Genomic DNA, 11,448 nt, shown 5'->3' on the forward strand with positions numbered 1-11,448 from the left:
GGTAAATCACTGAATAACAACATGCAACAAATAGCCTAAGATTGCTACATAGTATGTGGTGGTGGCATGTGGCTCTCAACAAAATAGGCCAAGATTACAAAAAAAAAAAAAAAAAAAAAAAACATAAATGAGAGTAATTTGGATCTTCTTATAAACAAGATTGAATTCGTTTGAAGTTGGCAGGATGATGTCCTGACTTCTGATTTTGTAGCTTTTCAGCTTTTGTACCAGAAGATGCATACAACATGCTTCCAAATTTTGTTAGTCACTGCTTGTCTGTTGTTAATTTTGTCTTTATATTTTTACTTATTTATTTGTTTTGTATTTGATACGAGAGTAATTGAAGTGCGAATAAGCCAACGATGGTGTCTCAATCTCTATCATAACAAAAATTTCATCTTACCAGAATTCGTGAGCAAATACCCTTACAAAAGTGGCCTTGCAGATTTCATTTTGTCATAAGTTAAAAGAAAAGAAAAATGAACTAAACAAGAAGTTACAACAGAAGATTAAAAAGGGAAGTGTAATACCCTTTCACTACCACAACAAGAGATAAATGGAAACAGAAGCATATCACTGTAGTTGGGTTCCAAAACCGATTTTTGTTTCAGAAAGCTATATGATTCAGCTACAACAGACGCAGGAAGCGATGGATGCTCACTTACTCAATTTTGCGTCTTTTCTTCACTAGGTTCTTTGTTGATCCCCTCATTTGACCACCATTCAAACGCTTCTTTTCTTTCTGCAATTTGTACAATCAACAAAATTGAGACTCATATGGGTATCTGTGAATCTGGACTCCATACAAGTTTGGCATAGTTTTAGTTAATTCAAAAATGGTTTCCAAGTTTAGTTAATAGTGATTTCCATCTTAAATGACTTTGGAGTGATTTTAGAGGAAATCTAGTGAAAATATGTATAGATCATCAACTTATGGTCTACATTTTCACTTACAGAAGTTTATGATTGAACTTTGATATAATTATTAAATGGATTCTTTCCCCAAAAAATTGAACACTTCTAAGCACACTAATTGCAGACAAGTGTTGAGCATTCTCTTTTTAAGGGTCATTCAGAGGTTATTACCTTGTTTGAACTCTTTGCCTGTGATCCATAACTTTGTTTCGACTTTTTTTTCTTTCTACGATGTTCCTGCATTGATTTAAAAGATTCATGAGTATAATATCCACTATCAATAAAGGAAATCATACAGGCTTAAATATCAGTCTATCAGAAAATTAGTAAGTGTTAACCGGTGGAAAAGCAGGCAGTCGAGGAGGTGACTCGGTAGAATTTTCAGGATTTTCAATCTCTCCATTGTTGTTGAGCATAATTTTCAGCCTGCCTTCATTTAGTAATTTCTCAGAACGAGCGTGTCTCTGCATCATTTTAGAAAGACATATATCAGATGAAAAATGGGTCATTTGCAGCATATACGCACTGCCACATAGAAAATTATCTTGCCTTGCGATAACTAAATAAATAGAAGCACTACAAATGAAACGGCATGGGTGTGTCTCCTTACCATCCCGTTTTTCATCTCTCCTAACTGTACAAGCCAGATTGGACATAGGAAAATTTATAGATAGAACAATTTGGTTTGGCAGCCATTCAAATGAACAGTTGGGTGGATGACAAATGATTAGTGAGTGTCATATGCTAAACTATTGTAGCAAAGCTATGAACATGGATTTTAGCATAGCTGTACAACTTCAATAATCGACCAAATTTCAACTAATAGAAATACTCAGAAAGAAGCCACAGACACATACAAGACTATACATATACAGTGACACATTATCTAAAATTTATGGTATGGACAAAAGACAAGGCAGACCGATATTATTAACATATACATTATTAAAACTCATGTTAAAAAGTTGCCCCAAGTTCATGATATTTCAGATAAGAGAATGATTGCAAAACTTTTAGCTCAACTCACTAATAATATTCAATAAGATAGGTATCCAATACGATATGTAATCACTATAAGATTGGAAAAAGATAAAAGGGAGGTAGATGGAGATTAGCCTACCCTCTTTTCTATGTCATATCTAACATCAGTGTGCAGGTTTAATTACATGCAATCAGAAAATGCGAACATAACTTTGGCGATTGGTTGCTAGAGCTTCACATACATTACATCTTCATTAGCTACTAGACAGCATTTATTTGATATAGCCCAATCAAATATGGACAAAGTGATTTTCACAGTCAGCAAAAAACTATGATTTAGGTTTTTATTCATTTTTGTGATGACTGATAAAAAAAAAAGGCTTTTATTAATGTAAATGAAAGAAAAGGACGGCCTATAAAGAAGGCCACTAACAAAGGAACAAATCAAAACGGAAAATAACAAACCTAGAAAACAAAATTTCAAAAGAATGTTCAAATAGTAAAGAACAAAAATTTATTAAAGAAAAGGGCAATTACAAAACCACCAAAATATGAACGCCCCCAAATAAGAGGCATTGAATGCACAACTTAAACCTCCCCCCAAGATTTCTTTCAACCCCTAAAAATGCTCCTAATTCTCCCCAGCCATAAACTCAACGAAATAGCAAGGAATTCTGCATGCCAAATTCAAAAAACCCAACCCTTATTATTACTGGGGGGATGAACTTCCCTGCATCATATCCCTACAACCTTGGTAAGGAACCAAACTAAACTGACTCTAACCAAGCAAAAAACTTTATCTTCTTCAAAATGATGGCCTTCCAGATCAAGGAGAATAAAAGGATGCAAGACGGAAGGGTTGGGTTGGGACACCAATGGAGCAAAAACAAACTTACAAGAGAACATAACTGAAGGCTTGAGATAAGTATAGAACAGTGATCCAAACATGATGAAAAATATGAAATAACTTTGATTAGGGTGATACAGGCTAGAGTCCTTTGTAGAACTTGAAAATGCTTAGTGAAATATGCGAAGCTTGAAGAATAGATGAAGGAAAAAGAAGGCACAGAATACAAAAACTAATACAAGCCTCTACACCTTAACCCCAAAAGATATTCTACACCACCTACGTTGGGCAGATTTGGACTTGAGTGAGGTTTTCCATCCCTTAATTTCATGTCAGAAATGGCGGATGCTTCATTGTTACAGACTGTTTGGATCTCCAGATTTGCTTCTTAATCCTAGTATGTGGTGGTCGATTTCCATGCTACTTTATGGGAAATATGTAAAAAGAAACTAGAAGAATGTTGAGTATAGAAAGGAGTTCAAAGAGATCTACTACATGCAGTAAGCTTTTTATAATGAACGATATTTTTTCTCTCTTCTTTTTTATATTTATCCATTCAAGAATCCTTCTGTAAATTCCTTGACTTGAAGGATTTGGCATTGCTTGTTCCCTTTTCCAGAGGTGGCGTTACAGCCCCCATTTTAGAATAAAAGTATACCTTCTAAAAACACTTTTTAAAAGTACAAATTACAAACTGATAACAAGCAAAAGAAAGAAGAATAAACATTATATCTACCAACAAAACCTATATATTGAACACGCTGTAGACTCCACAATCTAGAAAAAAAAAATGTGAGGCATACCTTGGATTTAAGATGAGCCTTTAATGTCTCCTCATTCAAACAGACAACTCTAGGGCATAACCTACACTTAAAAACTGATTTGCATTTCAGAATACACGCAGGAATATCTTCTGGTAGTGATTCCTTCATGGATAAGATGTCTGACTGAGGATCCAGTGTTCCCAAAGAGCTTTCATCAGGTAATGGTGTACCCAAAGGGGTTTCATCAGGTACCGGACTTCCAGTAAGAATTAGACTTTCTTTTCCAAGTTCAGGATCCTCTTCAATACTTGGAAGACCTGAGATACAAAAAGAAACGGATGTCAAACATCTCAAACAAATGCATTCTATGAAACCAAAATAAACCTTCAATTCAAAAGATAATATCATAATGCTAAAGATATACACTTCAGTTAGATTAACTACGCAACCAAAGCTGTCATTGTTTTTATTCCAAGTAACATCTTAAGATCTGTATAATACATATATGGAGAGAGAGATAGGTAGCCAATTGCAAGTACAAAAGAATTTTAGAAGCCATTTATAGGTTCAACTCGGTAAAAGTGTTGAAATGTCAATTATTGACCAGGAAGAAGCAGCCCTTTATACAATGAAATATTGGTTTAACAACAAGAAAAGGAAAACCTGACGAGTCAATATCAACTTCATTAACAGAGCTATCCTCGCTTTCATACCCTGAAATGAGAAAATGTTAAAAAAATAGTCAATATTAATCAATGCAGGTGTGAGAATCGCTACAATGAAGTAGTGGTGCATCTATGCATGCTGTGCATTAAATTTGTCTGCATAGTATTAGGATATTTTTTCTCCAATTAAAGAATCAGCAAGTATGAGCTAAAATGTTATTGTCCCCAATGTATTTAGCTGTACTAAAAATTCTCATGCTATTATCTCTAACGTAATTAGCTATATTAGAAATTCTGTGCATTTCTTTTCATCAGTGGAGGTGGGGAGAGCAAAGCTAAACAGACAGCAATGCAGGAACAGTAGGTTTTTAACTAGAACATTCCAAATAGATTCATATGATATGTGCAAAAACCAAAACTTCCAAGAAGTACGAGTAAGAAAATATAGAGACGTGCATCCATATTGATAAATGAAATTGAGCTTATCAGCACTCTAGGAGAAATAATGGTATAAAGATAAACAAACCAGATGAGGTAGAGCAGGATTCATCATCTTCTTGAACTTCTACGTCATCCTGTGATTCTTCTGCACCGTCTACTTCTGGTTCAGAATCAGATGATGATACAGATGAATCTGAGGCATTGTCATTATCACCATGTTCATGCCTGTAGAATCTCCTCTTTATCATTTTTAATCCTTTAGTGAAACTGAGACAGAAACAAGAATTAATCATCACATATACCACATATCTCTTGTTTAAATACAGGAGCATTCTTGTGGAATGGTTAACACTTACTCAACAATAATAGACTTTTACCTTCCAATTTTTTTAATGAATTACCAAGCTTTCATTAAGAAAAAAATGAAAGAATACAATAGCATATAAAAAAGAGAGCCCACAAAAACAGAGGCAACCTAAAAGAAAAATCTCCAATCAAGCAAGATAAAATAAGCAAATAATTACAAAAATATATATATATATATATATATATATATATATATTTCCAACACAAATTTCAAATGGAACATTGATCTATATTCCATTTAACTCAAAAATTTAAATGGAATGTTATTTGATATCCAATCATAAGGTCAACCATAACTCAATCTATTTTGTAAAGAAAGCCAACATTCTTAGAGAAATGCATTAATTTACAAATTCAAGTTAGCATTGTCAATTAGACCAAGAGGCAGTAACCTGTAAAAAAGAGTAAAAGAGCAAAGTGAAGGAAAGACAACTAATGAGAACCCAACTAAGAGTAGTCAGGTGTAAAGAAAAATCAGCATAGCTGTAATGCCCCCAAAATTCAGCCTAAAACAAGGGTTTATGCAACAAAAACCAACTAAATCCTAAAAATCCAAATATCCAAAATTCTTAAGTTTCGACTATAACAAACTCATTCATCCACATACTAGCAACCTAAACCTATAAATAATCAAATGAGTCCTAAACTCAAAAACAAGTTTAAAGTAAAAACTCAACTAATAAAGCAACTCAAAGCCTACAACCACCACCCAATCAAAGGTGGAACAACAACTAATACTTCAATCTAAAACAAGACTTCAGCTACAAAGGAAGTTCTCCAGAAATGCAGAAACTAAAAGACACGCCTAATGGCTAATCTTTTTCATGTCTCCTCTTCAGCATCACCAAGGTTACACTTCATCACCAACAAAATCTATTGGTGGGTTAGCACACAACATGGCGCTTGCTTGACCTAGCCAGAGTTGTGCAACCCCTTGACCATTTTTATTCAAGGAATTTGATGACTTGACACCTACCAGAGTTGTGCAACTCCTTGACCATTTTTAGTCAAGGCATTTGATGACTTGACACCGTATTGTCCCTCTTCCTTGTAAACCCAAATATTTTCCCTTCTAGACTCATGATACTGACCCTTAGCCATCTTTATCAAAGGCATCAATGCTCCTCCAAATCCAACAGTGAGATATCACCTCTCGATTATTTTTATTTGAGGCAAACTGATATTCACCCAGCTTTCCTTTATAAATGTACAGGTTCTCTAACCTCTTTCTTTCTCATACAATCTCACCAGAATGCAGGGGTCCTACAACAAACTTCTAAATCTGCTCTCATCCTATGTTATACAACATTCCCAACAAATATACATGCTCAAAATCAAAGAGTCGCATAGCAACACTTCAGCATGCTAATCTATACAATATTATCTCAACATTTCAGCATGCTCAAACATCTAGATCATGTATTAAAGAACATCAAAGATTTAAATCATAAATATTATGCAAATAAAACATACAGCATGCTAGCACAGAGCAAACAAGGGCAACAGGTTCTACTGAAATAGCAACTAAATTATTCTAAAAGGCTGGAAAAAAAAAGGTCCTAAGGTCAAAACTCAGCCGGAAAACTTATTCAGTCCCATGAGTGTTCTGAATGAATATTCTTTCCCAAAAAAAAAAAAAAAAAAAAAAAAAATCCCTAAACCTTAATTCGAACACTCCGAATCAATCCCGAACTACAAACAGAGAGTTTCCAAGAGTTCTAAACCAATTTACAGCACTTAGAAGGAGTTTGAAAATGGCTGAAAGCTTACCGTTACCAATTGAACTCCACCAAACAGCCCAAAAACCTTGGTTTCTAGTGGTCGAAGAAGTCTGAAACTAGTCTAAATCCAGAAACAGAGCATGCAAGTGTTGGGGACTGATCTAAAACACCTTAAAAGGAATTCGAAAGGGTTTCAAAGCGGGGTTTTACCTTGAGAACGTGGCCAAGAAGCTGTAGTGTTCAACTAATCTCAATCCTGCGTAATTTTGGGTTAGGGTTTTGGGTTTTCTTATTTCCCTTTCTTTTTCCGATTTTCTTTCTTTTTTTTTTTTTTTTTTATTTAAAAGAAACCTCAAATAAATAAAGGAAAACTTCACGATTTTTCTTTCCAATGTTTCTCTTACTTTCAAAATATTTATTTTAGTTATTCTAAATCTATTTAATTTAATTTCAACCTAACAAAAACATGATTGACCATGGTATGAAAAATCAAAGTGGTCTTCAACCATATGTGATGGATATATAAGAAGATCATGCTCAAGTATAAGATAAACACTTTATGGTATATAAATAAGGTTGGGTATTTTATCCTGATAACACTATGAATGCGCCTCACTTTGTAATTTTACACATGATTTGATTCAAATCGTTCATATAGATACATGTGAGTGGAGGTATTCTATATAATGAGTTTGTATAAAACTCAACCATGAAATATTTAATCTCTTTTTATAAATTTGTTAATTGAGAAGATTAATATTTGGATTAACTTGATCTTAATCTTGAACGAATTATAAATTCCTACTTAGGAGGGTTTGTCCTTTCATTTGCATGGGTGAGAATGATTTTTGTAGCCCATTCAATATGCCTACCATTTTAAGGATTGAACAAATATGAAGTTGGGAGCATAATTTCACGAGATAGAATTCATTTCTTCCTATATAGGATAAATAGATAAGTAGTTCCTTTAGGTGTTGATTTCGAGACTTGTACAATGAGACTCACCCTCTCACTAATCCAAGAGGAACTTGGTTTATAATTGGACTATAAACAAATTGTTGGTTACAGAGTTAGTGGTACTTAAGGTGAAAAATGCAATTATGGGGTAAAATGAATTTTTAACCTAGCTATAACCTTTAAGAACATTTTTCATATTTGTTCCAAGTAAATTTGTATAACCCTTTTGTTTTGTTTAAATCTAATTAAATTCAAAATTGATACGATATAAACGCTTCCGCTCTGCGAATGAAGTGTTCATACCTATCAAAAGAAGGTCATAACCAATCTAGTAAAGACAGAGTCAAGTCGTGAGTTTAAGTAATGGGTCGAATGACGATTTGGATATAATTTGTTCAATCTCAAAACTGCAGCCATGACATAGTCCATGCGCTCTTTCCTCTTAAACTGCTCCCCATGCATCTAATCGAAAATGAAGCATGTGGTAGGAGAAAATCATTATAATGTTTGATTTCTCAATTTAAGTTTAATTAAATTAGTAAATTATATTTTCTAAGGAAACTAGGTGAATTTCTAATAGGGGTGACGATACATGGAACAACCTCGAAGGACGAACTCAAGCATTTAAGTTTAGGGAGAACGTCGGTTAAGGCCAACCAAATGAGTGACCTCATTATCGGCTCGATCGGAAGACTTGCCTTCTATTAGGGACCTTATGCATATTGTGTGTTCATATATATTAGGTTATTTCTCCAATTATGATGATGAGTATGGATGCGTACACTGTGGTGATGATGATGATAATGATCATGCTTTGCATGATATTCAAGAATTTGCTGACCTCCAGACGTCCGGCTACGGACAACTAGCCCGACTATGATGGACCCAGTGGGCGCGAAGTTTTGAAGGACTCACGCTCGCACGTGTGGGTCATGTGTAGAGAAGTGCTAAACATCTCACTTTATCTAGACTAGAGGTCACCTCTATGATTGTTTTAACGATAGGTCCCTAATCATGTGTTGCATATGTTTGCATTTCTTACCCCAATAGTATGGCCAATTACTGAGTATTTCATAAAATACTCAAAGCCATGTGCTATTTCGATTTTTCAGGTAATGGCAAGACACCTCTGTTCGGTTGACGATGACATCGCAAGTAAAGACCATAACACATGCATAGGATAATTATATTTGTATTCTTAGACCATAGGTTAGTATAGGGCGTTTTTCAATTTTAATATTTACCCTACCATGGGGTTAGACATATTCTCGCTGAAGCCCAAGGTAGCATCGCCGCTGAGTGATGATCCCTCTGCAGTTTTCGATAACCAAGAAAGTGTTTCTCTACGCCTCCTCCGAACTAGGTTGTTGACATCTTCACAAAAAGTGTTTCTCGACCTCTCTTTGAATTTTTCAGATCCAAGCTTCACGTTCGTTCAAATCCGACGCTTAGCTTGCGAGGGATGTTAAGGATATTTAATACTAAATTATAGTTTACCATATATATCATATTTGATATTTTATTATCGGCAAATATCTGCCTTCTTGCTAGGTATCTTTCCATATATTGTTCTTTCCATTTATTACTACTTCCATATCCTTGTAATTTATTTGATTATAAATAGAGAACTTTCATACATCATTTAGGTGTGGTAGTTTCAGCAAATATTCTTAGTAGCGACTTTAGGTTAGCAAAAATTTAAGGTCATTACAGTTTGTATCAGAGCTCTAGGTTATAGATTCTATAAACTAGCTTACGAGGTAGGCTTGACATGTTTCATGGTCCACCATTGATGTCTCATCACCGTTAGGTATGTCTTGCATAAGATTGAAAAAAAATGTTATTGATTGCATATGTTATGATTGCTTACTATTATTAAATGTAACTTAGCATGGAATTTGATAGCCCGATTATATTATTGATTGTAGCATGATGGTTGACTTAGTTTTATGCTTATGAATATGATATGCTTGCCAAATTGTTTGCTTATGATGATATGTAATATGATGTGTGTTGCAATAGCGAATAGTAGACTTAAGGAAACTATATGTTGGTTTTAGAAACATGCCACCTAGAGAACGTAGAAGAGGACGTCGAGGAATAGAACGACCCCGTGTTAGAGGAAGGGGTAGAGTTGAAGAGAGCCCACCTCGTGAGGGCTCAGTAACTCGTATAGACGCAACTGTGCCACCTCCAGCAGCACTAGCGGCTGGAATAGAACCGACTATGAACCTAATGTGGGAATTGTTTCAGGCGATGATGCATACAATGGTAGCCACCCAGTAGGCCAACAACTCTCAATCTACCAAAGGAGTGAGATATTTACTGAATTTCAAGCAGTATGACCGGCGCACCTTCAATGGAACCGCGGAGGACCCAACAGAAGCTCAACTGTGAATTTTGTCAATGGAGACAATATTTTTGTTAATGGACTAGCGGAACGATTAGAAGGTGTCATGTACGTCATTCATGTTGAAGAAGGACGCAAAATTATGATGGCAGGATAACAGAGAAATTCTTAGTCTTTACAGAAGTACTATAGCCTGGTCATGATTTAAGGAGGTATTCTTGAAGCAATACTATCTGAAAGTAGCCTGGCTCAAGAAACAATAAGAGTTCACCCACTTAACACAAGGTGGACGTCCTGTAGATGACTACGCCCGAGAATTCATGAGACTGAAAAGATTGGTGCCCTCACTAGTGGACACAGAGTTAAAAATGGTTGAGAATTTTATGATGGACTTGGACCCAAAGGTTCGTCGCATAGTAGAAGACATCGATCCTACCACTTACGAGACCGCACTAAGGATAGCTAGGACTCTGGAGAAGCCCGGAGATGAAGTGCACCAAGAGTCAATAGTTACTATCGGGTAAAAGCGACCGTATGAACCGAGGGACTCATATCACCAACCACCAGCGTGTAGACCTCGATATACTGATAGACATCCCCCTCCACATGCTGACAAACACCCTCCTTGACATATTGACAGACATCTAGAAATCAAGATAAGGCTAGAGGAAGAGGAAGATCTAGGTGCAATATATGTGGAAAGTCACATGGGGGCAGATGTATGGTCGGGACTAGAGCTTGCTTTTGATGTGGCAAGGAGGGCCAAATTACTATGAACTGCACAACTAAGAAGACTGGGAACCCAGTTAATCTATCAAAGGCACCAGGTGGAATTGGCAGACCTGTGTAGACTCGTTCGGAAGCAAGGACATATGCGTCCACCAGTAGGGATCCTGGGAGGTCCAAAACAATGGTGACAGGTACACTATTAGCCTTGGGACATTATGCTTTCACTATATTTGATTCAAGCTCTACACGTTCATTTATATTTGTCCCATTTATTAGACAAGCAGAACTAAAACCCTTATTGCATGTATTATCTATTAGTACCCAGCGGGGATAGACCTAGTTGCTAAGGATAGAGTAAGAGATGGACAAATAATAATAATAAGACAAACCTTAAGCATAGGCCTGATAGTTGTTAGCATGACAGACTTCGATGTAATACTAGAGATGGATTGGTTAGCTGAAAACCATGCTAGTATAGACTGTCACAAGAAGCAAGTAATATTCTCACTGTTGTCCGAATCCAGTTTTAAGTTCAAAGGTACATGTGCTGGAGTTACCTCGAAAGTATTCTCAATGATGAAAGCCAAGAGGCTGGTCTAACAAGAGGGTTGAGCCATATTAGCAAGTTTCGTGGATGTAAGAGGAAAAGAAAAGACCTTAAACACGGTACCCATAGTAAATGAATTTTTGGATGTCTTTTCGGAAGACCTAC

At 35.7% G+C, this 11,448-nt stretch overlaps 1 protein-coding gene across 4 annotated transcripts; it reads right to left on the bottom strand.

Annotated features, from left to right (window-relative positions):
• Positions 1-352: 352 nt before the first annotated feature.
• Positions 353-7,029, bottom strand: LOC111790372 (stress response protein). 4 transcript variants are annotated; one of them, XM_087122504.1, is made up of 8 exons: positions 6,911-6,979; positions 6,750-6,821; positions 4,699-4,880; positions 4,171-4,221; positions 3,547-3,824; positions 1,254-1,379; positions 1,087-1,152; positions 353-742 (listed from the first exon to the last, which is right to left on the bottom strand). In XM_087122504.1, the coding sequence occupies exons 3-8, from the start codon at positions 4,859-4,861 to the stop codon at positions 662-664; spliced, it is 765 nt and encodes a 254-aa protein (XP_086978630.1). In that variant the 5' UTR covers positions 4,862-4,880; positions 6,750-6,821; positions 6,911-6,979; the 3' UTR covers positions 353-661. The 4 variants fall into 4 exon arrangements, with proteins under 4 accessions (XP_086978630.1, XP_086978628.1, XP_023527024.1 ...); XM_087122502.1 differs by having other exon boundaries at positions 6,750-6,816; positions 6,911-6,977; XM_023671256.2 differs by lacking the exon at positions 6,750-6,821 and having other exon boundaries at positions 6,911-7,029.
• Between the last annotated feature and the right edge of the window lie 4,419 nt (positions 7,030-11,448).

The sequence above is a fragment of the Cucurbita pepo genome, chromosome 3, assembly GCF_057944985.1.
Source record: "Cucurbita pepo subsp. pepo isolate OVF chromosome 3, ASM5794498v1, whole genome shotgun sequence".
Lineage (NCBI taxonomy): Eukaryota > Viridiplantae > Streptophyta > Magnoliopsida > Cucurbitales > Cucurbitaceae > Cucurbita > Cucurbita pepo.

Coding starts and splice junctions, on each gene's coding strand:
- LOC111790372 (XM_023671256.2), bottom strand. CDS start 4,861: ATGATAAAGAGGAGATTCTACAGGCATGAACATGGTGATAATGACAAT. Junction 3,825..4,170: donor AGTTGATATTGACTCGTCAG/GTTTTCCTTTTC, acceptor TTTGTATCTCAG/GTCTTCCAAGTATTGAAGAG. Junction 743..1,086: donor AGGCAAAGAGTTCAAACAAG/GTAATAACCTCT, acceptor TACAAATTGCAG/AAAGAAAAGAAGCGTTTGAA.